Source organism: Schistocerca cancellata, chromosome 2 (assembly GCF_023864275.1).
Source record: "Schistocerca cancellata isolate TAMUIC-IGC-003103 chromosome 2, iqSchCanc2.1, whole genome shotgun sequence".
Taxonomy (NCBI): Eukaryota; Metazoa; Arthropoda; class Insecta; order Orthoptera; family Acrididae; genus Schistocerca; species Schistocerca cancellata.
The window spans coordinates 1,152,052,132-1,152,079,567 of NC_064627.1; the positions used below are offsets into that span (position 1 = coordinate 1,152,052,132).

Sequence of the window (27,436 nt, forward strand, 5' to 3'; positions counted from 1 at the left end):
ATAATAAAATCACACATCCAAAAAGTCTCTGTACAGTGCTGACCTATTATTTATTTAGCGTATGGCAAGTACAAATCACGTTTATAGAGAAATAAGCTGCTACAATAACTTTATAACTTTGGCACTAAAAAACAAGACATAAAGAATTAAATACAGTTATGTCATGAATAACATATATATGTAATTACAAATCAACATTTAGGTTTTTAATATATTGAACTGCACTTCGAGTCGCATCCAGGATGTCCGTTGTTTGACCTGAGTAGGCTCTCAGAGGGCACTCTGCAATGATGTGCCGGATCGTCTGCTTCTCAGCGCCGCAGTCGCACTTTGGGGATGGTGCTCTTCCCCGTTTGTGTAGAGAGTCCGCACATTGGCCATGGCCCGTCCAGATCCTGTTGAGGATGGTCGAGGTTTTACGTGGTAAGCCAAAGCCTGGAGGTCTGTTCGACGGTTTCAGTAAGGTGTTCACCTGTGGTGGTGCCGATTCTTCCCATTCCACTTTCCAGCGTTCTTCAAGACAGAAACCATTTTCCTCCAGATCTTTAGCCCTTATAAGAGGTGGATGTCTAGAGCGCAATCTATCTCTGTCAATGCCATTGCTCAAAGCGTGAATCGGAAGTTGCGGGTTGTCTTGTATTTTTATAAATTCTCTGAGAAGCGCATGTTCTCTTCGTAAGTGAGGTCGTGGTATGTGGCTCAGTACAGGTAGCCAGTGAATGGGGGTTCATTTTATTGTACCTGAAATAATCCTAGTAGTATGGTTCAGTACTGTGTCCACCATCTTGGTGTGAGCGCTCTGTTGCCAAACAGGGGAACAGTACTCTGCCGCAGAGTAGACAAGTCCCAAAGCAGAGCATCGCAAGGTAGATGCGAAGGAGCCCCAGCTGGTACCACGTAGTTTCTGAATGATATTGTTCCTAGTACGGATTTTTGCAGCAGTGTTGATGAGGTTTTGTTTGTAGCTCAGGGTTCTATCTAATGTCACTCCCACGTATTTTGGATTTTTATTATAAGGCAGAATATTGTTATCAAAATATATCTTAAGACGTCTGTTAGCCAATTTATTATTCAGGTGGAAACACGTAGCCTCAGTTTTAGTTGGACTAGGTTGTAGTCTCCATTCACGAAAGTACGTTCCCAGCAAGGACACGTCGCTTGTCAGGACAGTCTCAGTATGCTCCATCATCTCGATGTTGTGTAGCTATGGCCCAGTCATCTGCATATCCAAACTTCTCAGATTTAGTATTAGGCATATCGGCTATATACATGCTGAAAAGTAGCGGTGCCAGGACTGATCCTTGGGGCAAGCCATTATTGAGCTTCATTGTTTTGCTCCTATAATTTCCAAGTATCACCTGGAATGGTCTGTTGCAGAGCATCTCGTTGGTAAGGTTAGCCATTTTCAAACATGGCACGATGCGGAGTAGTTTGTAAATCAGGCCTTGCCGCTGTCAGGTCTATAAATACCACGGATGTTTTTTCTTGTCTTTGGAAGCCTGCCTCGATGTAGGAAGTTAGTGAGAGGACTTGATCCGTGCAGCTCCTGTTTGGCCGGAAGCCTGCTTGTTCCACAGGGATACACATCAGGATATCTGGACTTATTCTGTTACATATGTATCTCCAGTAGTTTGTAGATCATGCTAAGAAGGGCAATTGGGCGGTAGCTGTTTGGTTGGTCATTCGGTTTACCTGGTTTCAGTATCGCTATGATTTTTGCTTTCTTAAGGGTATTTGGTATTCTTCCAGTTTCCATCATGCTGGAGAAGAACTGTGCAAGCCATAATATTGCAAATTTACCGCAGTGAATCAGAAAATCTGAATGAATTCCATCAAAACCTGGGGCTTTCCGTGGCTTGATGTCTCTCAGAGCCAGTGTTATCTCTTCGATTGAGAAGGGCTGCGAGTGTAGTGAATTGTTTCCTACTAAAGATTTCAACTTTTTAAGCTCCTTTTTAACTTTTATGGTATGAGCTCGATCCCCTGGAGCACTAGAGGTTTTACTGATGTGCGCCGCAACTGAGTTTGGAGAAATAGAGCTGGTTGGTCGTTGGTTCCTGCTACTGCCACCAAGCTTCCGAAGTAGCGACCATGCCTTTCTGCTTGATTTTGTGAAGTCCATTTCCTCAACAGTCTCTATCCATTTAGTGCGCCTGGCAGCGTCCAGACTGTGCAATAAGTCATCTGCAATCTCACTATGCCCATGCTCTAGGAACTGTTTATAGAGGCGCTCACTCTCTTCATTCCACGCCGGCACGTATTCTTTTCTAAATCCCCGGGGACTGCTGTTCTTAGCTGAGCTGATGACTGCTCCCACAAATCTTTTGTAATTTTTATAAGTTGGAGGTATCCATCCAAGGTTTTTATCAAGTTTTTCTGAGAAAGTAGCCCAGTCCGCTTTCCCTAAGTTCCATCTGGGCCGAGGATACGAGGAAATTAGGGGGATAGTAAGGCCTATTTCTATGAGCACCGGACGATGTTGGGAGTGAGGGAAGTCCCCAAGTATTCTGCGGGAGGCTGGTATAGGTTTGTTATTGGTGTCAGCCGTAACAAAGCATAGATCAGGGTGGGTTTCAGTTCCCCATGCAGCTGACTTAAATGTACCTTGGTCTTTGGCGTCAAAGATTAGCTGTGTATTGCAATCTTCAGCCCATTTCACCAAGTCTTCACCATTCTGGTCAGATGTGCGGTATTTCCACAGTTCGTGGTGGCTGTTGAAGTCACCCACATATATTGTGGGGTGAGGCAGGGGTTGTAGAATTTGTGGAGGCCACGAGTGGCCTGGAGGTTTGTAGATGTTGTTTACTGTTAGTTCACCTACTTTTACAGTAACTTCATGGATATCACACGTGGTAGATGTAGAAATAAGGACTGCATCCTCTATGTCCTTTCTAACGTACGTTGCTGTACCATAATGCCTGTGGTGTGTAGCACCTATCAGGTCATAGCCCGTTATTTTACCTCTTGATCTTAGCTGCTCATCGTTTTCTGTATGGGTCTCCTGGATTGCAACTATATCAATGTTGTACAATGTTAAAATTTTATGCATGTATTGGCATTTGGCTTTACTTATGCCTTCAATATTAAGTTGGCAAACTCGTACGATCGGTCCGAGCTGCCTAGTCAAGTTGCCCTCAGAAGGACACTCAGCATTCCGTTTTCTGTGCGTCACCATGATTTGATTATGACCAGGAGATCGTTTACCGATTGTCTGGTCGCCAGTATGGTGCTAGTTCATTTAGCGTTACCCAGGCTGCATGTGTAGTTTTCAACTACGGACGCGAACTAGCTTTACACCCCTGCTGACCTATTAAATATATTTATCAGAAATCAGAATACAATATATTAAGAGAAGTAGCAAATCAAAGATGGGGTGAAGTGTGTAGAGAAACTAGAGTAAATTCGAAATTCTCTAAACTCTCACAAATGAGTAACAGCCAGTGTTAAGAAGCCCTCCCAAACCGTTAAGTAGCTCAGTTCCATGGCAAAGTGTCATAATGAAAGAGGGTGCTTAAAATTTTATCATAGGTACACAAAGATTTAGAGGAAGGCGTTGTTCGCTGCAAAAATATCGTTTAATGGGAAAAAAAGTATAAAATGCAGAGACTATATGCAAAGCACTCTGTGACGTCATTAAACAGGAAACAGGAAGAGACAAACGCATATTAACATGCCATTAAGTGGAGGGTTAGAGTTACAAGTGATCCACACCACTTACCAAATTATATGGATGAACATATTTCAAGTTATGTAGAGAAATTACAGTAAAAATTCCGAAAAAATACGTAGCACCTGTTAACAATTATGCACTAAGTGTAGTGAGGTTTCTACCGGCCATAGAATAGAAAGGCAGTAAAACTGTGCAATATCTAAAAATAAAAACGTTTGTAGGTTTAAATAAAGTACCAATATGTGTGTCGATACAAGGTTCCTTCACAAGCATAATAAATGAGTCACTTCTGTCTGGGGAATTTCCAGAATATTTAAAATAGGCAACAGCTGTTACCCCGCCAAAGAAATGTCATGCAGAAGACACACATAGCTACTGGCTTGCCCATATCCATGCTGTCATCATTCTCAAAAATAATAGAATTAGTTATGATAGCTTAAAGAATTATTTGTACAAATGCAATCTTCCATGTGAATCACAGTTTATATTCAGAATGGTAGAAGTATGGAATCGGCCACTGTGGACTTCAGAAAAGTGGTAGCTGATTCTTGTGACAAGGATAACTGCTTCATAGCCATAGTCTTTGACGTTCTTAAGGCTTTTGTTGCTGTTGACCACAAAATTCTATTAAATAAGTTAGAATCATTAGGAATAAAAGGAATAGGTAATGATTGATTATAATTATACACCCAGCAGATAAGGTACAAAGAGTACACACACCTATCACAAGGAAAATACATTAAATTTCCTCAGGGTAGAGTATTAGGACCAATACTGTTCGCGATATACATTAGTGAGTTTCCCAGTAGTTTTAGTTACGGGATAAAAATTCCATTTGTTGGTAACAGTAATATTATAATCACTTAAAAAGAAGAGAACTCCTAGCAGAGTAAGCAGATGAAACCCTCAAGAAGTTTACAACAGGTCAATATGAAATAATGCGACAGTGAACATAAGGAAAACAAATGCCACGAATTTTAGTTTGAAGAGGAAAAAAAGACACTTAAACTAAATATAGGCGGCATCTCTACAGACTGAATAACAAACACAGAATTTCTGCGGTTGAATACTGATTCTCAGTTTAAGTGGTTGAACAGACAAAGTTACCTGAAACAGGATGTCATCAGTATTTTATATTCTTAGAATCCTGTCATAATTATGTAACAGCCAGTATCTTTAAGTTACAGACTATTCAAACGTACACTCAGTTCTTAACTATGGAATTCGTTTCTGAACAATAAAGACACACAAAAAAAGAACAGTTTTCGAACGACAGAAAAGGGCCATAGTAGCAGAGTTTATTTTAAAGATATGTAAGAAACAGTGGAGATTTTAAAGACAGCGTGTGAGTACATAATCAGTTAGTTGCATGCATCACAAATAAACTCATTCATGATAATTACTGCACAAACAGCTCTGTCATGACCATGGAACGAGATCTACACTGAATTTACAATTACAAAAAGCCAATAGAAACCAGAAAACAGTTTTCTACATACGAATAAAATTGCACAATAGATTGACCAAGGAGATTAAAGAGATTACTAAGACTAACTTATTTAAAAAGGAGGTTAAAACACCTGTTAAGCAATGCATTTTATACAATGAAGGATTACTTAAATAACTCTGGTTAGGGATTTGACAAAAAATATAACACAAGTAGACAATTATAACGATAATAATACTAAAACCTGATTTCAAATAACACTTATACACTAACTTTGTTTTCTTTCGTTCTTCTTTTTCTTACCTGGAAATACTTGCTCTCAAAGGTGAACACTGTATAATACTAGTATTTCGTCCTCTTTCTAAGTTGAACATCTGACCCCATATAGAAGGACAGTGAGTCGGTTTTTGAGGCTAGCAAACGAGCTGTGGTACACAAAATGGAAACAAACATCATCACTAATGTCATGATGTCAGCTGATACTGTGTACATTGTTAGGAAATAATGTGTAGGTATTATATGTAGTGTGTGAAGTGTGTAAGTGTGTACAGTCAATGAGAGTGAGAAGTAGTGTTGTACAATGTGTAAATTATTAAATATCTTCTTTGAGAAATAGCATTTGTTCTAGGGATAAACCGAATAAGATAGCACTGCTTTAAACAATGTTTTGTCGACCACTTCTTTTCTGCATGAATTATACTTCCTAATTATTATTCCAATGAGTCTGAGCCAGTCTTGTACGCGGGAGAGTAAAAGAGTAAGTCTTAATATTACCATCCAGACTTTGTTTGTCCTTGTTTCCTCCAAACCACTTCAAGAAAATATTGCAATAGTTCCTGCTCTCAGTCCACGACCAACCACTCGTCCCATCCCTGTCAAACCAGATCTGTAATTAAATATAAATGTCTATACATATAAATCTTCTTATTTCTTAAATTGTAATGCCACAATATGTCCAATACCCTTGTACAGGTGATCTAATACTACTACTACAATATCGATGGTAAACCGCTGGAAACAGTACCAGCTGTAAGATACCAAGGAGTAACTGTCCGACCGGACAGACGTAAGTGGAACGGCCGCATAAAACAAACAGTAGAGGAAACAGTTGCCAAGCTGAGAGTCACTGGAATAAAAATTTGGAAATAGAATTCATCCACAAAATAAGCGGCTTTCAGAACAATTGTTAAACGTTTTGTTGAATGTTTTTCGTGAGTCTGGGACCATTTCCAGGCTGGATTAATAGAAGAAATTGAGAAAATGCAAAGAAGTGTGTCACGTTTTGTTATGGTATCGTTTAAGAAGAGCGAGGGCGTTGTGGAGATGTTTAGTAAAATGGAAGATTTTACAAGATAAGAGTTGAGTGTGAAGGAGAGGTTTACTATTGAAATTTAGAAAACAAACATTCCAAGTGGAAACAGCGAACGTATTACTTCCTGCTATGTTTCACGCGAATTGACTACAACAAGATAAGTTGGATAAATTGGAGCTGTAACAGAGGTTTACTGACTGCGGTTCTTCCCACTTGCAATTCAGGAATGGAAAGGAGAAGGGAGAGCAAACGATAGTGGAGCCGCAACTACCCTCCACAACGCACCGTAAGGTATTTTTCAGAATATAAGTGTACTACCTGACCACGATATCATTGTACCTGGACTCCCACGACTGTTGCCGAAAAGACGCGGGTACGTGACAGGCACGGTGGTGGCCAAGGAAACCGCATGGCACTGTGGATGTGTCCGGCACAGCTGTGCGTGTATTGTCAAGTGGTTCAGCGTGTCCTCGTGAATTATCGGGATAAAAACTCTCGATAAACTGACCGAAGGACCCTAACTCCCAGGTGCAACAACACTGTGGGCGAGTAATAGAGGCAGATCACATGCTTGATTACCAGAGGTGCGACAAAGCGTGGGACCATTACTATAGCAGGTACTTTCCAAGAGGAGTAATTTGAGAGCGGCGGACTAAATTTGTAGTTTACTGTGCGTATTCTGTGTGTAACTTGCATATTGCGAGGTGGTATAGTGGTTGTCAGACTCCACATGTCCGAGATTTAATCGTCAGGCGGCCTTCAGATTTCTCTGTTATCACAGCTTTCACATCTGCTGATGATGAAGCTTCACTGTAGTTGGGAGGCCACTGCAGGTATTTCTGTAGCTGGCTAGTTATTCGTCGAAAAATTGGAGAAAGGCAAAAACATATTCTCTTCAATGTAACAACGCCTAATAAAGCACTGCGGTGTTACAACGATCCTTCGAGTTGGAGACAGCTCTACTTTGTTCTTAAGATTCTCGTACAACATCGGAGTCATTACTTATTTACAGACCTCGAATTTGTGTGTGGCAAGTGTTGCACGTCAGCTGAAAAGTCCTCCACAGACTACCTGTGATCCCCTTCTGCTCTCATATTCTACAGAATGCAAGATGCTTGTGTTGGAGTAGTACCAGTCACAAATTTCTCATCATCGCGCTCTCTCGAGAGCCGTCGAACGAGGCAACTTGGCTGTCCAATTGTGTTCGGCGTCTGCGCTGCACGCCGAGCCAGCTGCCGCCCTTGATGGCCATCGTCAGACTGCTGGGGTCCGTCTGGAGAGTCGCCGGCGTTTCGGCGACGGCCACCAGGCTGAACCGCGACAGCAGGTGCACCAGCGCCAGCTTCACCTCCATCAAAGCGAACCTCTGGGCTGCAACAAGAAGGCCCCGGTCAGAAGCGTACTCTGTGCTCGTAATTTGCTACCTACTGGTGTTCTCAAGGAGTTGGTGGTATTAATTACTTTCCTATTCTTCAGTTGTGTAGAAGAAATAATTAGCCCGAAAAGAATATGTGTATCTTTCAGGAGGTGCTTACCGATGTTTCATTCTAGTATATCTCTAAAGATTAGCTATTTGTAGCTCGTCATCGTCTCCATTTAAATGAAACATTTCTCGGTACACACCATTTACCTAGTTTCTACGCTTCCACATGGTGATCCTCTGAGGACTGCGGTTTAAACTATCAGTCGAACGTATCTTGTAAAGACCTTTTTTTCGTTTCTCTCGATGCCGCAGTCATCTATAAAGTAAGAAATCTCGATAAACGAAACCGCCTCGGCTGCCCAAGCTCTAATTTATAATTCTGGACAATCACAATTAAACAGATGATCTCGCAGAGCCATTTACAAGTGTCTTCATCAGAATGTGCAGTCGACACATGAAGCATATGCGACGACTTCACAGCCACAGTAACGGTGGTCCAGATCTTCACGGCTGGCTGGTTCCGCTTGTGCTTGTGCAGAGTGTTACAGGAGAATTTTGGCAGCCGAGATGATTTCTTTACCAGAATTTCCTACTTCAGTATACTCACTTAACGCTGCATATGCTCGTACAGAGGTTGGACGAAAATATGGGAAGACTGCCAGAAATGCATTGTTACTCATAAATGCAGATGGTAGCCAAGCGTGAATCTTGCCTTGTTGTTGTTGTACCTGACAACAAATGGCAGCCTTGCTGTGTCCTCAGTACGGTACAAGTGTCAGTCGTGCCAACAACAGTGTTCTGTGTAAGAGCTGAGTGAATTCGAACGTGGGCAAATTGTTTCTGCTCGTATGATGGATGTTTCCGTGACAAAGGGAGCCAAAGTGTTTGGTGTTTCAAGAGCCACCGTATCCTTTATACCATATAGAGGGAAAGCGAAAAAATATCATCCGCCAAGTCGAAACACGGACGAGACTGTGCGTTGAGTGATCGTCACAGATGGTGATTGAAGAGGACTGTGACGAATAATAAGGGGACAACAGTAACAAGTCCACGCAGAAGTGGATGGCCCACTCGTGAACTATGTCAGCAGGAGCAAACTAGAACTGCAACGTCGCTCGTCACTGGCGGAAATGCCTGTAACAGAAAACATGGTGTCGAAGCGATAAAACCTCGACTATGGGGCAATGGAAGAAAGTCGTTCGGTAAGAGGAGTGTTTTTTCACACAGTTCCCAACTTGTGCCCGACTTTAGGTCCCAGGAGTGAACCAGATGGGCGATGATTTGGCCACCCATAACGTGACATTCCATGGGTTCCGTGGTTAATCTGGAAGGTCACGTTACTGCCAAGGTCTACATCACCTTTCGCTTATCAGGTCCATCCCACGGTAAAACTCCCCCTCCCCCTCCCTAGTGGCGGTGCTTTGTTCCAAGATGACAGGACCTCTATTCACTATGCTCACGTCGTCCAAAGGTGGATGAATTGTAGCATCCCCTGTGGCCGGAACAGACACCATATCTAATATTACTGAGCCTTTGTGGCTTACTTTGGAGAGATGGGTGTACCATCGTTTTCCACCTCCATTATCGTTACCTCAATTTGACAAAATTTCGCAGGACAATAAGATTCCCTTGAAAACCGTACGTGACCTGTCCCTTCTCAGACGACTGGGAGCTATTTTGAAAAGCAATTGGTCTCTTACTCCATATTAGGCATGGCAGTGTGTTGTGTTTTTGTTGTTTCCATATTTTTGGCGTACCCGTGTATATTTAACTCTCTCAAAGTTCACTATCAATCCTAGAAATTTCTTAACAGTACAAAAAAAATCTTATTTTCTTAACAGTTCGAAAAAAATCTTATTTCTGTGGACTTAACTGTCCAACATTTCTTAACTGCCAAAGTTTCGCTGTTTTTTGCCTACTCGGTACAGTCATTGTTTTGTAAAACATCTTTTTTTATCTTCAGAGCTAAGCACTATCTGTCGGCGAATTAAGGGAGCTATAAAGTTTCATTTAGTTGTACATTTGTTCGCTTGAGGCGCTGTTGACTAGGCGTCAGCGTCAGTTGATGCTAAGATGGCGACCGCTCAACAGAAAGCTTTTTGTGTTATTGAGTACGGCAGAACTGAATCGACGACAGTTGTTCAGCGTGCATTTCGAACGAAGTATGGTGTTAAACCTCCTGATAGGTGGTGTATTAAACGTTGGTATAAACAGTTTACAGAGAATGGGTGTTTGTGCAAAGGGAAAAGTTCTGGACGGCCGAGAACGAGTGATGAAAATGTAGCACGCATCCAGCAAGCATTTGTTCGCAGCCCAGGAAAATTGACTCGCAGAGCTAGCAGAGAGCTGCAAATTCCACAATCAACTGTATGGAGAGTCCTACGAAAAAGGTTAGTTTTAAAACCTTATCGTCTGAAACTGGTTCAAGCACTGTCTGCAGCTGATAAGATTAAAAGAATCGATTTCTGTGATTTTATCCTTGCTCAAATGGAAACAGAATTGGCTGTTCTCTCAGCTCGAACAAGAAGCACAACAATTCATATTTCAGCAGGATGGAGCGCCACCACATTGGCACTTATCTGTCCGTAACTACCTGAACGTCAACTACCCGAGGCGATGGATCGGCCGCCAGGCAGCCCGTGACAGAGCACTTCATCACTGGCCTCCAAGAAGCCCTGATCTTACCCCCTGCGATTTTTTCTTATGGGGGTATGTTAAGGATATGGTGTTTCGGCCACCTCTCCCAGCCACCATTGATGATTTGAAACGAGAAATAACAGCAGCTATCCAAACTGTTACGCCTGATATGCTACAGAGAGTGTGGAACGAGTTGGAGTATCGGGTTGATATTGCTCGAGTGTCTGGAGGGGGCCATATTGAACATCTCTGAACTTGTTTTTGAGTGAAAAAAAACTTTTTAAATACTCTTCGTAATGATGTATAACAGAAGGTTACATTATGTTTCTTTCATTAAATACACATTTTCAAAGTTGTGGTATTCTTTTTGAATCACCCTGTATTATGTTGAAAACGTCGTGCAAGATGTTGAAAATTCATCCATCAGTGATTTTTCATTTTTTCAGCTGTTGCCTCGATTACGGCGCCCTTGTCTTCGAGAACCCGGGCCCCCTCTTGCAAATCCCGGGTCTTCACGCTGAGTTTGTGTACCACTTCAGCAATTCAACTTCATCAACTCAAAAATGATCGTTCGAACGTTCTTCCCCTTAAAATGGGTTGCGCCATTTTCTTTTCAAAATTACAGTGGCGTGGCATGGTACAGCGATGTGAGGATTTCAGCGTTCACCAGTATTGCAGATACATAACTGCAACAACAAAAATAATGCAATAATTAAAACCTTATGACAACCCTCATACCTCCATATCCTAACAGAAACCTGTCTGTTGATGGCAAGTGGAATAGTAGCACCATGTTGTTGTCTTCAAAGCGCTCATATCTTGTCTCCGGCATTTACTTTTGTGTACCGTGACACACTGATTGAGCCAACCTTCCTCTGTACTTCTAGCGTCCATGACGGTGTAACGTGTTTGTTGCTCATCAGTTCGTGTTGTCCAGCACTGAAATGACACGTGATGCGCTGCACTGTGGCCTCTGTTAGAGTGTGCGACAGTTCAAGGTGGACCGTGAAACCAACACTTTGCAGCACATGGCACATGACTGTGTCGACGACACACAGTTCACCCTCGATACGACGGTGTGCGGTAGTTCCAGTCCTTGCAGACTCAGAGATGGAGAGCCTGCTTACTGCGCCAGGCAAAACCTGCCAGTATCATGCGTCAGTCTACGTCTGACGATAACCCAATCACATAATATGGCAAACCACTGTTTCTGCCGTGGAACAGGAGGTCTGCAATACAGCAGCTATCGCTGATTAAATACCTTATATTCATCATTATTGCCTGTTGTGTGGTCATTAGAAATTTGAAGATTGCCTCCTACTTGCGGATACTCATTGCTTTCGGCCACATAGCTGAAACACGTTATTCTGAACGCTGAGCGCTGTCATTTGTGTCGTTCCTCTTTTGAGGCAATCCTTTTTTTAATAAACAGCTGAATCTAAAGTTATATCCCAACTAGCTCCGTACATGGGAGAGGACATCGAGGAAATACATTATGAGATAAAATAAATTATTCAGTCAAGGAAGCTGAAAATTTAATAGTTATGGGGGGACTGGAATTCGATAGTGGGAAAAGGAAGAGGAGGAAAAATAGTAGGTGAATATGGACTGAGGAAAAGGAATAAAAGAGGAGACCACCTGGCAGAATTTTGCACAGAGCATAATTTAATCATAGCTAATACTTGGTTCAGGAACCATGAAAAAGGTTGTATACGTGGAAAAAACCTGGAGACACATGAAGGTTTCAGATTGATTGTATAATGGTAAGACTGAGGTTTCGGAAACAGGTTTTAAATTGTAAGGCATTTACAGGGGCAGATGTGGTCTCTGACCACAGTTTATTGGTTATGAACTGCAGATTGAAACTGAAGAAACTGCTAAAAGATTGCAATTTAAGGATATTGGACCTGTATAAATTGAAAGAAGCAGAGGTTATAGAGTTTCAGACAGAGCATTAGGGAACGATTGGCAAAAACAGGGGAAAGGGATACAGTAGAAGAAGAATGGGTAGCTTTCAGAGATGAAATAGTGAAGGCAGCAGTGGATCAAGCAGGTAAAAACACAAGGGCTTGTAGAAATTCTTGGTTAACACAAGAGACGTTGAACTTAATCGATGAAAGGAGAAAATATAAAAATGCAATAAATGAAGGAGGCGAAAGACAATAAAAACATCTAAAAACAGAAAGTGCAAAGTGGCTAAGCAGGAACGGCTAAAGGACAAATGTAAGGATGTAGAAGCATATGTCACAGGAAAATTAAAGAAACCTTTGCAGATAAGAGAATCACCTATACGAATACCAAGAGCTCAGATGGAAAACCAGTGCTAAGCAAAGAATGGAAAGCAGGAAGGTGGAAGGAGTACATAGATGGTTTATACAAGCGGTAATACTATGGAAATGGAAAAGGACGTAGATGAAGATGAGAAGGGAGATATGATACTGCGTGAAAAATTTTACGAAGCACTGAAAGACCTGAGTCAGAACAAGGCCCCGCTAGTAGGCAGCATTCCGTCAGAGCCACTGACTGCCTGGGCAGAGCCTGCCACGACAAAACTCCTCCATCTGGTGAGCGAGAGACGTGGGGCGGGCGGAATACCCTCAGACTTCAGGAAGAATAAAAAACTCCAATTCCAAAGAAAGTAGGTGCTGACAGGAGTGAAAATTACCCAGCTATCAATTTAATAAGCCACAGCTGCAAAATACTAACACGAATACTTTACAGCAGAATGGAAAACTGGTAGAAGTGAACCTCGGGGAAGGTCAGTTTGGATTCAGGAGAAATCTAGGAACACGTGAGGCAATGCTAACTCTACGACATCTCATAGAAGATAGTTTAATGAAAGGCAAACCTACATTTATGTCATTTATAGACTTAGAGAAAGCTTTTGACAATCTTGACTGGAATGCTCTCTTTCAAAGTCTAAAGATGACAGGTGTAAAATACAGGGAGCGAAAGGCTGCTTACAATTTGTGCAGAAACCAAATGGGAGTTATAAGAGTCAATGGGCACGAAAGGGGGAGCAGTGGTTGAGAAGGGAGTGAGACAGGATTGTAGCCTATCCATGATGATATTCAATCTGTATATTGAGCAAGGACTAAGGGAAACGAAAGAAAAATTTGGAGTAAGAATTAAAGTCCTGGGAGAAGAAATAAAAACTTTGACGTCTGCTGCTACACTGTAATTCTGTCAGAGACAGCAAAGGACTTGGAAGCGGAGTTGAATGGAATGGACAGTGTCGTGAAAAGAGCATATAAGATGGACATTAACCAAAGCAAGACTAGGATAATGGAATTTAGTCGAATTACATCAGGTGATGCTGAGGAAATTATGTTATAAAACGAGACACTTCAGGTAGTAGGTGAGTTTTGCTGTTTGGGAAGCAAACTAACTGATGATGGCCGAAGTAGAGAGGATATAAAATGTAGAATGGCAATGGTAAGACAAGCGTTTCTGAAGAACAGAAATTTGTTAACATCGAGTATAGATTTAAGTGTCAGGAAGACCTATCTGAAAATATTTGTACAGAGTGTAGCCATGTATGGAAATGAAACATGGACGATAAACAGTTTACACAAGAAGAGAATAGAAGCTTTTGAAATGTGTTACTACAGAAGAAAGCTGAAGATTAGATGGGTATCTCACGTACCTAATGAGGAGGTACTGAATAGAATTTCTCTTAGAAATTTGTGGCACAAGCTCACTAAAAAAAGGTATCGGTTGGTGGGACACTTTCTGAGGCATCAAGGTGTCACCAATTTAGTACTGGAGGGAAGCGTGGGAGGTAAAAATCGTAGGGGGAGGCCAGGAGATGAATACACTAAGCAGATTCAGAAGGATGTAGGTTGCAGTGGGTACTGGGAGATGAAGAAGCTTGCACAGGATAGAATAGCGTGGAGAGCTGCATGAAACCTGTCTTTGGAGTGAAAACGACGACAATAACACGACAAGGAGCCGAAGCAATATGTTAATTATATTTACGTTTGTCTAAGGAGCGTCATTCTACTTACGAGAAAGTTATTTGACCCATGTGTTCTTCGTGCTTGGTCAGTGAATTTACTTTCAATGTACCCCGTGTACTGAGCAATGAAAAAGTCACAATGCAAGAGAATATAATATAATCATTTTTTAATGTGGGTAAAAAGACTTCGGCAAACAACGCCACACTACTGCACCCCTTATCCCTGGACGTAAACCAGTGAACAAGCTGAGTTCACCAATATAAACAGTGACCAGACGATCAAGAAGTTTCATTAATAAAACATTCTCGGGTTTCAAGGCGCGTCAAGTGGTTTACTGCCCACGAGCTTTCGGCAGAGATATCCTCTGCCATTGTCATCCACTTGAGAATGTTTTAGTAACGGATATCGCCGCGAAAGCATGCATTCGTACAAGAAGTTTCATGTCTCAATAGTTCGTTGCAACACGAGAAAAATGCTTACCAATGCACATACGAGGCCCAGATCCGAAGGGGAGGTAACTGGACTTCTTGATGCTGCGCCTGTTCTCGGGGCTAAAGCGCTGCGGGTCGAAGCGCTCCGGCTGTGGGAAGTACCTGGGGTCGTTGTGGATGGCGTGCACAAACACCCAGACGTCGTCCCCGGGCCGCAGTTCGACCCCCGGGCAGTGCTCTGTGGTCGGCAGTCGGTAGGGTCGCACGCACTGGCGGTCGAGGACGAAGGCAGACGGGTACATCCGGAGCGACTCTGCGAACACACAACGGGTGGCACTGTTCTCGTCAAACACACGTAGACACTTTTGGAAGTTACGGGACGGCCACGAACCAAATATTTTAAGCAAAAGTAGGATAAGGTTAAACAGCTGCCTCGGGACGGAGAAAGGATGTTACGCTGAACGCGCTTGTTTGTTCAAGCACTTCTGCATCGCCGTGCACGATGTTATCAGCTAAGACAATGACGTATGTTACTATTATTTAATTTAAAAAGATCTTATCAGAATAATAATGTAATTACAAGTGGGATACGAGTAAGTAAACAAGCAGAAATTTTAAAAGATGATCAAAATTTTTCGAAATATTTTCCGCTTACGATCTAAGTAGCGAGAACCATTCCTTTTTTTTTTTTTTTTGCGCCAACAGGATTGTACACATATCTTCGCATGCCATTTGTTTACGGGTGATGGATTTACGACTCACTCGAACACAACCTCTTGCGCACCTCTACGACGTAACCATTTTCAGTGAAGAAACAAAACAGCGATGCAAGAGAGTTCAGTTAGTTTACTGCGTGTTTGAATCTGTAGATAAGCGTCCCCTTGCATTCAGTCAAGTAAACAGATCTGTGCGTCTTCAACGAGCGACAGCACTCGTTCTGATCACAAATTAACTGAAGTTATCACGAACTTCTCTGAACTGCGGAATGTTAACAAACTACAGATATTCTTCAGACTAGCAAGTCATAGGATTCCAAACATTCATCTGTCCTTCGAAAGATAAAAAGAAAACAACATAGACTCGTTTAGCAGCAGTGTATGTGATAGCGTACCCATGTTTTGGAGAGCCTATTCTTCCAGCAACACGAACTGAGTGAGGAGGCCCAGTCATTGTCACTGCACTCGCACCGTCCAGCCATCTGGACTAGCGTTTCCGCGATTTCCTCAATCGCTTTAACAAATGCTGGAGCTGCGTCTCTTAATGAGTTCGTCGCACGGGATTTTAAATCTTCCTCTCCCTTCCCGTGAATTTGTGTAGCTTACGCGTTGAATTCTACTGTTGCTGCTATTCTGTCGCATTACGGTTGTGAACACCCAGTATTTTTCGCTTTCTATCAGGTGAAGAAGCTGGAATATAACTGCACTAAGGCACTACTATAGAAAATTCCTTTGTCTCACATCAATTGGTTCTCAGGAGGAAGAGTGTTCATGATAATAACGGAGCATATTATATTTAAATGGTTGCTCAATTTTATGTACCCAATGGGCGATGTGAGTCAGTGAATTCCAGTTCAAGAGAATTCACCGATTACGTGGATGCTGACGAAAGCCAAGGAGAGTTACAGGCAACTGAAGACAATAATGAACAGGGAACGAAAAGTAAGAAAGTATTTTATTTATGAAGACATAGATGGGTTGTCACACAAAATCTCTGATAAAGGAAATAGTTGGGTAGTTACTCAAGAACAGCGTAATTTTACACAAGAGTAGTAACATTATTTGTTCCCCGGCCATTGTGTAAAGTAAACAACGAGTAGCAGAAGAGTACAAACGTTGTAGTGAACAAGTCGTAAATCTGATGTTCAACAATGTAACTCCTACAACGCGAAGATTAATTTGTGGAACGTGTGAACCACTGGAAGAGGAGCACGAGACTTTTGCTAGATTAGACTTGGGAATTATTGCAGAACAAGAAGGGAACAAATAGAAGCACGTTCGACCATTCCTCCACATACTAGGATATGGTTCAAATGGCTCTGAGCACTATGGGACTCAACTGCTGAGGTCATTAGTCCCCTAGAACTTAGAACTAGTTAAACCTAACTAACCTAAGGACATCACAAACATCCATGCCCGAGGCAGGATTCGAACCTGCGACCGTAGCGGCCTTGCGGTTCCAGACTGCAGCGCCTTTAACCGCACGGCCACTTCGGCCGGCTACTAGGATATCAAACATCTGTTAGAATGACAGAACTTTTGAAAAATTGTACGTAAAAGTTTAGTCACAAGTTGGGTTCATCGTCTAGATTAATTATTGATCAAGGGAGGAAATTTATGAGTTTTAATTTATGTTGATGATTCAGCGAGAAATACCAGAGGCGACGGAATCGTCGAGCGAACACGCTGAATCATTTTTAAGATTGATAACAATAAATACTAGCAAGAAGCATGAAAACTTGTATTTTGGTCTTCTGCATGCAGTACGACCGTAAGACGTAAAAAATGGGTACTTCCACTGGCCTGAGACCTTACCAAGTCATCTACGGCAGGAGGGTTAATCCATGTGTGGACTTTGTCCAGTCGACCTATAATATCAGTATCATGAGCAAATGAGATAAAGGCACATACCTAGCAGAAACGTGGTATCGTGTATCATTCCCCTTCGCCGTGAAGGTAGCGACGACGTGTCGTGCTGTGGACTCCTCGAGACACGAAAAGCAATGCGAGTGACCGTAACCCATGCTCACTCCTGTGACGCTCATTACTCTAGAAGGTTCTTGCTATCACTGTTCAGATCACTTACATCTCGCTCGATGGCGTCCAGTGTGTCTCAGTATACACTCATGGGAATGGAAAGTGTCACAACGTGTAGCAAAAGTCTGATATTTGTGAAACATTGTAGAGATGTTCATCACGTAACGGTTATTAGATGATTAAACTTCCATTCTATTCGGGACATATTCATCAAAACTAGTATGAACTCGGTCCCCCAAAGACACGAATTCACTGCAGTATTTGCTGTGCCACGGCGTCAAACAGCCTCCGAATGGCATCTTGAGGAATTTCTAACCATGCCTGAAGCACATGCCAATGATTCATGGTGATCGGTGACTCAAAGCTCCTACGGAAGCACACGTCTTCCCAGAAAGACTGTAAGGATGACAAATCGCAGGATCGTGTAGGACAGTCAGAAGCCAGTAGATTCCTTAAGGCATTTCTCCTGTGAAATGTATGGAGTCTTTCATTATCCTGGTTCAATATGACATTTTCTATCCCGGCATTGAAGGGTATGACAACAAGGTTTGCCATTATTGCCACCAGTTGAAGGGGAGTGAAGCCAATAGGGGAGCGCCAGGAACTAGCTTCCCTTCCCTACAACGTGAGATTTGATTCTCTCTCTAAAACAGGTTATTTTATGGGTTTTGACATGATGTATATTTATTTTGTAACTATACTCGGCGTCCAGTTTCGGATTATAATAATCGTATTCAAATCTTAAGTATTAATCCTCACCACTACTGCCACCTGGTGGCCTAATTGCCCTCCTGTACGGCGCAGTTGTCGTAATCATCCAGCTTGGCATTGTCTTATGGAAAAGATGGATGAGTCCATACCTATAAGTGATCACAAAAATCTTGGTATGGTTTCACACTGTATTTTGGTACATTTTTTCTCTTTGCTTTTAATGGTCAGTAACTACTATTATGCGTTATACACTCCTGGAAATTGAAATAAGAACACCGTGAATTCATTGTCCCAGGAAGGGGAAACTTTATTGACACATTCCTGGGGTCAGATACATCACATGATCACACTGACAGAACCACAGGCACATAGACACAGGTAACAGAGCATGCACAATGTCGGCACTAGTACAGTGTATATCCACCTTTCGCAGCAATGCAGGCTGCTGTTCTCCCATGGAGACGATCGTAGAGATGCTGGATGTAGTCCTGTGGAACGGCTTGCCATGCCATTTCCACCTGGCGCCTCAGTTGGACCAGCGTTCGTGCTGGACGTGTAGACCCCGTGAGACGACGCTTCATCCAGTCCCAAACATGCACATGCTCAATGGGGGACAGATCCGGAGATCTTGCTGGCCAGGGTAGTTGACTTACATCTTCTAGAGCACGTTGGGTGGCACGGGATACATGCGGACGTGCATCGTCCTGTTGGAACAGCAAGTTCCCTTGCCGGTCTAGGAATGGTAGAACGATGGGTTCGATGACGGTTTGGATGTACCGTGCACTATTCAGTGTCCCCTCGACGATCACCAGTGGTGTACGGCCAGTGTAGGAGATCGCTCCCCACACCATGATGCCGGGTGTTGGCCCTGTGTGCCTCGGTCGTATGCAGTCCTGGTTGTGGCGCTCACCTGCACGGCGCCAAACACGCATACGACCATCATTGGCACCAAGGCAGAAGCGACTCTCATCGCTGAAGACGACACGTCTCCATTCGTCCCTCCATTCACGCCTGTCGCGACACCACTGGAGGCGGGCTGCACGATATTGGGGCGTGAGCGGAAGACGGCCTAACGGTGTGCGGGACCGTAGCCCAGCTTCATGGAGACAGTTGCGAATGGTCCTCGCCGATACCCCAGGAGCAACAGTGTCCCTAATTTGCTGGGAAGTGGCGGTGCGGTCCCCTACGGCACTGCGTAGGATCCTACGGTCTTGGCGTGTATCCGTGCGTCTCTGCGGTCCGGTCCCAGGTCGACGGGCACGTGCACCTTCCGCCAACCACTGGCGACAACATCGATGTACTGTGGAGACCTCACGCCCCACGTGTTGAGCAATTCGGCGGTACGTCCACCCGGCCTCCCGCATGCCCACTATACGCTCTCGCTCAAAGTCCGTCAACTGCACATACGGTTCACGTCCACGCTGTCGCGGCATGCTACCAGTGTTAAAGACTGCGATGGAGCTCCGTATGCCACGGCAAACTGGCTGACACTGACGGCAGCGGTGCACAAATGCTGCGCAGCTAGCGCCATTCGACGGCCAACACCGCGGTTCCTGGTGTGTCCGCTGTGCCGTGCGTGTGATCATTGCTTGTACAGCCCTCTCGCAGTGTCCGGAGCAAGTATGGTGGGTCTGACACACCGGTGTCAATGTGTTCCTTTTTCCATTTCCAGGAGTGTACATTACTTGTGGTTCCTTACGGACTTTTTCATATTAATCTGATGATGCATAAATCTAAATACGTAATTAGAGAAAATGGTCACAACACAATTTATGACTTCCATGTATTTGTATAGGGTCCATAATGCCAGGGATACAACCCTCAAATCGCTTTGCATTTAGTCAGAACTGGTTTAGCAGGTGGTGAAAATTTCATCCGTATACTAGACAAAATTACGTAAATGATAAGATTCGAAAATAATGTCAGGGTCCTATGAAGAATTGGGCTTACCGGAGACGACCATGTCGAGGTACTGGCTGGCCATGACCTGCTCGTAGCCGGGCTGGCCGCCGCTCTTCCGCATCAGATCGTCCACCTCGTCCAGCAGGCGCCGCTGCACCTCCTCGTGCGTAGCCAGCAGGTAGCTGCAGAAGGCCAGCGCTGTTGACACGTTTTCGAAGCCACCGAAGAAAAATATCAGAGCCTGCGCCGCGATGTCGTCGTCATTCAGAGCTGCCGTCGCAAAAGAAAAACAAATAAAGATGCGCAACAGCAGGTCGAGAGTGCTGCCATCACCAGGATGCAGTACACTGAGGTGACAAAAGCCGTACACAGGTGGCCGTAGTGTCGCGTATATAGGGTACAGGGAGGGCGGCGCACTGGTGGGGCCGTCACTTGTACTCAGGTGGTACAAGTGTAAAGGTTTCCGACGTGATTATGACCGCACGACGGGGAGTAACAGACTTCGAACGCAGAATGACACTTGGAGCTAGACGCGTCAATAGTGCGCCGAGAATACCAAATTCTAGACATTGCATTACCTCTCATCGCGGACAATGCTGTGGCCGAGGCCTTCACCGAGAGTAGCGGCGTCTGCGTAGAGTTGTCAGCGCCAATAGACAAGCAACACTTCGTGAAGAAACTGCGGCAGTCAATGTGGGACGTATGATGAACATATCCATTAGGACAGAGCGGCGAAATCTGACGTTAACGGGCTGTGACAGCAGCCGACCGACGGGAGTACGTTTGCTAACAGTGCGACATCGCCTGCAGCGCCTCTCCAGACCTCTATACAGAGTGAACCTTAGAGGACCGGAAAACCGTGGCCTTATGAGATAAGTCCCGATATCATTTGGTAAGAGCTGATGGGGGGGGATTCAATTTTTGGTGTAGTCCCCGCGAAACCATGGACTCAGTTTGTCAACGGGGCACTGAGCAAGCTGGTGGTCGCTTCATAATGGTGTGGGCTCTATTTGCGTATCATGGACTGTATGCTGTGGTCCAACGCAACTAATCATTGACTGGAAATGTTTCTATTCGACTGCTTCGAGACCATTTGAAGCCATCCACGGACTTCATGTTCCCAAGCAAAGATGGAATTTTTATGAATGACAATGGGCCATGCCACCGGGCCAGAATTATTTGCGATTGGTTTGAAGAACGTTCTGCAAAATTCGAGCGTATGACTCGGCCACCCAAATCGCCCGACATGGTTCCTATCGAATATTTATAGGACACAGTAGAGCAGTCAGTCCAGTTCCTGATCTACGCTGAACGACAGGAGGTCCGACACGACTTCTCTCACCTTAACATATTTTAAGACTATCCCAAAAGACATGAGGCACAAATTACAGAATTAAGGATAATTGCAGAATGTGGTGCCACACAACGTGGCACCACACAAAACTGGCTCTAATAGCATCAGCACACAGGGAACACACACGACACAGATCTCTAAGTCCACGGTATTGGTGATAAGTCGAGAAAACCGTCCCGAAACACATGTCCTACAAAACGCCACTGTTTCCTGCGCATGTACCCCGACATCAATATGGGACATGATCACCATGCACACGTACACAAGCCGCACAAAAGGTTGGCATACTCTGGATCAGGTCGTCGAGCAGCTACTGGAGTATAGCCTCCCATTCTTGCACCAGCGCCTGTCGGAGCTCCTGAAGTGTCCTAGGGGTGTGAAGACGTGCAGCAATACGTCGACCGAAAGCATCCCAGAGGTGCTCGAAGGGGCTTAGGTCTGGAGAACAGGCAGGCCACTCCATTCGCCCGATATCTTCTGTTTCTGGGTACTCCTCCACGATGGCAGCTCGGTGGGGCCGTGCCTTATCATCCATCTGCAGGAAGGTGGGACCCAGTGCAGCCCTGAAAAGGCGGACATACTGGTGCAAATGGCGTCCTGATACACCTCACCTGTTACAGTTCCTCTGTCAAAGACCTGGAGGGGTGTACGTGCACCAATCATAATCCCAGCCCACACCATCAAACCACGACCTCCATACAGGTCCCTTTCAAGGACATTAATGGGTTGTTATCTGATTCCTGGTTCACGTCAGATGAAAACCCGGCGAGAATCACTGTTCAGACTACACCTGGCCTCGTCCGTGAACATAACGTGGGACCACTGTTCCAATGGCCATGTACTGTGTTCTTGACACTAGGCTTTACATGCTCTCCTGTGACCAGGGTCAGTGGAATGCACCTTGCAGTTCTTCGGGCGAATAAACCGTGTCTGTTCAGTCGTCTGTAGACTGTGTGTTTGGAGACAACTGTTCCAGTGGCTGCGGTAAGGTCCCGAGCAAGGCTACGTGCAGTACTCCGTGGCCGTCTGCGGGCACTGATGGTGAGATATCGGTCTTCCTGTTGTGTTGTACACTGTGGACGTCCCGTACTGTAGCACCTGGACATGTTTGCTGTCTGCTGGAATCGCTGCCATAATCCTGAGATCACACTTTGTGGCACACGGAGGGCCCATGCTACGACTTGCTGTGGTTGACCAGCCTCCAGTCGCCCTAGTATTCTACCCCTCATAACGTCATCGTTATGTGTTCTTTCTACGCACAGTCACGACCGAAAACGTCTGCACACTTATTCGTTGCACCGTACTCTGACATGCACCTACACACCTCTGCGTATGTAGACTGCTGCCAGCGCCACCGTGCGACGACCGCAGGTCAAATGCTCCGCATGGTCATACCCCGAGGTAATTTAAACCCTCAAACTGCCCACCAGAGCGCTGTTTCACCATGTATCAGCATTATCCTTAATTTATGAGCATGAGTGTGTATTAAATTATTTTCTTGTTGTATCTTTAAATTCAGCAATTCCACAAGATATCGAATTAGGTATTTCTTCGAAACCTGGCAGCCACTTGACGTGTGGCAAACCGACAACCAAAATTATTAACAAGAAAAACAGAACAGGATTATGAATGCAGCTTAAACAATGGGTGCAATTGGAGGAAAAAACAAGATACATAAAGGGAAAAACTTAAACTGAAATCAGCAAAGTTACGAACACATTAGACATATAGAAGCGCAGATCAAAAAAGACTTTCATACCAGAGAAACGAAACGAAACGTGATGAAAACACAGTTATCAGCCAGACACAAAAATGTCAAAATGGCCTACTATCAATAACAGAAGAAAAATATCTGTATAATAGTTTCACAGATTATTAATTCAAATGTAATAGCTCTGCATATATTATAAAGAATGTTACAAGCTTTAATATCAGGTACAAAGAGCATATCAGAACCCATTCCACATATTCAGAAGACCTAATTCAGGAAAACCATAGATTATATTCAGTCGGCAGTAAGTCAGTTTATCACACAGATATACAGGAACTCGGGTCTCTGAAATTTAACCATGTTTGTTTCCACACAGGTTGTATAGGCAATTCTACTCATCTGTTTCTCCACTTCATGTGTATTCTTTTGAAAGTTTTGCATTCTACATTCCTATTTACACTAGCGATGGGTCGCTCTAATTTTATTAATGCCGCAACACAACCCTGTGCTACTTTAGAACAGCTGCTATGGGATTTTCAACTTGTTTAAATAAGATTATTGTTACACGAGGGTGCGCTGGAAAGCAAAATTCCGAATTTTTATGTGAAAGCTCTTAAAATCATCTTAAAGAAAACCAGTGTTATTAACATTCTATATCTTTATTCTTTATGTCTACATATTTGCAGCCCTTTGCTGCTAGAGGAATGCGAATTGTAGCGTGTAACAAGGCGGTGTGTAGCGTAACTAGGTCTGTGGTGTAACTACGTCGGTGCGTGAGCAACAGCGTGCTGTAACAGACTTTCAAATTCGAAGAATTCGTCCACTCGTCCTCTCTTTCAGCGTGACAATGCCAAACGACAGACGAATGTCGCGACATGGAATATGAGTTTGCTGTCATCGATCATCCTGCATACATTCCCGACTTGGCCCCATCAGATTTTCATGTTTCCAAAACTTTGAGAACACCTTCGAGGACTTAACTTTGATGTTGATGAAGCGGTCCAAGCACAGATGAGGTTGTACTTGAAGATTTACAAAGTTAATAACGCTTTTTTATTTGAAATGCTATAAGAGTTTTCAGGTAAAAAATTCGGAGATGTTAATTTTCAGCATGCCCTCATCCTATAAACTCCCAGGTAAAATCGTTTCAGAGGAACAAAATGGCTAGCGCATAAATTCCGTTAGAAGTAATAGACTCACAAACCTTGGTTTCCTTCTTTTCTCATTCGCTGTCGATAACGTAAACATAACATAACTCTTCTGTAACTGTAATTACTCCATCATAATTTTCTTCATTGTTTTGAACACATTCTACCTATTGACATTATGGAAAGCTTCCTCTACACCCATAAACATTATTAATGTGATCTACTCATTCCTCACAAAGACTGCAAAACTTAATTTCTTCTTCAATAGTATCTATTAAACATTGCAAGGTCTACCGCTTCTTCCGGTCGCAGGTGCTGACAAAGATATTTATTTCTTGACAGATATATGTAGATATACAAATTATTTGTACCCAGAGTCTAATTAGGTCTTCTCAAAACAGAACTTTTCTTGGAGGCTTGGGATACAGTCTTTTTAGCTGCATCATTATTGTGAGACCGTCAGCAAGAGTGGAAATTTAGCAGCTTTACAAATACACTAAACGGCTCGGGAGAAACCGTAGTACGAGGGTTATTCGGAAAGTAAGGAACGATCGGTCGCGAAATGGAAACCAAAGTGAAAATCCGATGACGTTTTGCACAGGTGTGTTGGACAGTGTCTCTAGTATGGCCGTCGATCACGTTACGTCGTCTTTTTTAGTTCTGAGCACACAGGGAGCACATAAAGATACCCAGAACAGTAGTGTCTCCCGCCAAGAACGAGGGTCTGGTGAGAAATTTCGCCTGAAGCTATGCAGACAACATTACATAACTGTCGTGCGTTTTCTTCTTCAAGACAATTCTCAGCCGCATTCTGCAGGGATAATGAAGATCCTCCTGCATCGTTTTCAATTGAAATGTTTTATTACCCACTATACAGCCCTTAATTGTGTCCCTCTGAGTTTCATCTCTGCTCACACGAACCGCATGGCACAGACAACGTAGGCCAGCGTAGAGAATTGGCGGAAAGCACTGGGGGCTGCCTTCTGTAACGAGGGTATTGGATAGTTGGTACAGCCGCCCGGAGTGGCCGAGTGGTTCTAGGCGCTTCAGTCTGAAACCGCGCGACCGCTACGGTCGCAGGTTCGAATCCTGCCTAAGGCATGGATGTGTGTGTTGTCCTTAGGTTGGTTAGGTTTAAGTAGTTCTAAGTTCTAGAGGACTGATGACCTCAGAAGTTAAGTCCCATAGTCCTCCGAGCCATTTGAGCCAAAGTTGGTACAACGTTACGACAAACGTCTAAGTCGGATCGGCGACTATTGAGATCAATAGCTGGAAGTTGTAGCTAACTGCTGAAAATAAAACAGTTTTGATTTGTACTGTGACTTCCATTTCGCGATGCATCGTTCCTTACTTTCCGAATAGCCCTCGTATATGTGAAATTTCTATTTACTCGTAGTTTATTAACCTTGTGTGTTTTACTAGCCTTAAGATATAATTGATGTTTGTATCTAGCGGTGGGAGGAAGCAGCAATTTGTAGTACAATTTCAAACTGGTTACTTTAAGTTACTGAGAGCAGGTACTTCATTATAAATCTAAACACTTCTGCGAGCTAAAATACGTAAAGGCTTGGTGACACGAGAAATCAGCTACATTTACTGAAAAAAAACAGGTGTAGCGGAAATTTTACTCAAAATCTCAAGAAAAACTCCAAAGCATTGCGAAAAAACTTGTGAACTCAAGTGCTGTCACTTCGTGAAGATGTTACGGTCGTTGATGCTATGTACTTACTCAAAACATCGCGTTTTGTAGGTCCGATCTTCTCTTGTTCCTCAGAGCTTAGGTCATCTCGGCGTGTTTGCAGTAGCAAATTTATCACGTCCGCACGAACGATACCCTTCCTCTTTCTGGCCTGAATTGCGTCCGTTACCATTGACCTGAAGAATTGCACCGACTTTCGGTCGAAGAATGGGATGCCCAGCACCTACGATAACATTGTAAGACAAGGAAAGTCGGAAATCCGTGTAAGCACGACTAAGGCAGCTCAGTAGAGTGCTCGTCGAACCTACCTGCATGATCCTCGGCGATATGAAGTAGCCAGCAGCGGTAAGAGGGTTCACCTTCGTCAGTCTACGGCCCATGCGGTAAAAATTGTTGTCGCGGTCCATCAGCGAATCCACCTTGAGACCGAAAGCCGTCGTTGCGATTATGTCGTTCGCCACCCGGGTGAACAGGTCCTTCATGTCTACGGTGAAGATGTCTTCCTTTCTTGAGGAAGCTTGGACAAAGTTATAATTAACTGTCAGCAGGTGGATATAATTACTGTAAAGCTTTCAAATGTGGAAGACTGTTTTATTTTCAATCAGTTTAATGTATAATTCGAAGTGCACTGGTGTGCAAAACTTAAGAATGAAAGTTATCTTCGTACGACGTGACACTGTCAAGTAGTCTAGCTTGACGAAACTTGGACAATACACAGAAAGAACAGTTACTATATAGTACAGCAGCTAACCCAAATAGTTAATCAATGAGACGAGCAGGAATAACACTTTTATTTACTGAGAATAATTCGCGACTCTTGATGATTCCCTGGGCATTACAAAACGCGGGACACGGTTCTCGAAAGCGTGTGTGTTCAACATGGCCGGCAATGTACTCTCTGCAACGTGCCCCACGCTGACCCCATGACCGGTAAGCGCGTTCCGCGCCTCCGCCATCGCGGACGACGACTGCTGTGTGCTGCTGGTGCGAGTGAAGTTGCTGCAGTGCGTCTTCCCAACGGATCCCTCGTGTACTCGATGTGACTTAATTTGGAGCAGGGAAGGCCAGTCCATTCGACGACTGTCCTCTCGTTCCAAGAGCTCCTCCAGTTGAAAATGTTCGATGCGGTCGCACACTGTCAGTCATAAAAAGATGCAAATGGGGAAACAGTACAGTGTCGGAAAAACGATGACCGGCGAGTGTACCGATCTGGAGGTCAGTAAACCCATGCAACGTACTGCCTCCCTTCACCGTAACACCTGCACCGCGAAAGCGATCG

At 43.9% G+C, this 27,436-nt stretch overlaps 1 protein-coding gene across 1 annotated transcript in view; it reads right to left on the reverse strand.

Moving 5' to 3' along the window:
• Nucleotides 1-7,564: 7,564 nt before the first annotated feature.
• Nucleotides 7,565-27,436, reverse strand: part of LOC126161288 (cytochrome P450 9e2-like) — an 88,273-nt gene continuing 68,401 nt past the window's right edge. The window contains exons 3-7 of the mRNA XM_049917027.1: nucleotides 26,466-26,674; nucleotides 26,188-26,380; nucleotides 20,294-20,515; nucleotides 14,929-15,192; nucleotides 7,565-7,800 (exon numbers count right to left, since the gene is read on the reverse strand). Of these exons, the coding sequence (XP_049772984.1) occupies nucleotides 7,565-7,800; nucleotides 14,929-15,192; nucleotides 20,294-20,515; nucleotides 26,188-26,380; nucleotides 26,466-26,674 (1,124 nt within the window). The remainder of the gene's footprint in view (nucleotides 7,801-14,928; nucleotides 15,193-20,293; nucleotides 20,516-26,187; nucleotides 26,381-26,465; nucleotides 26,675-27,436) is intronic.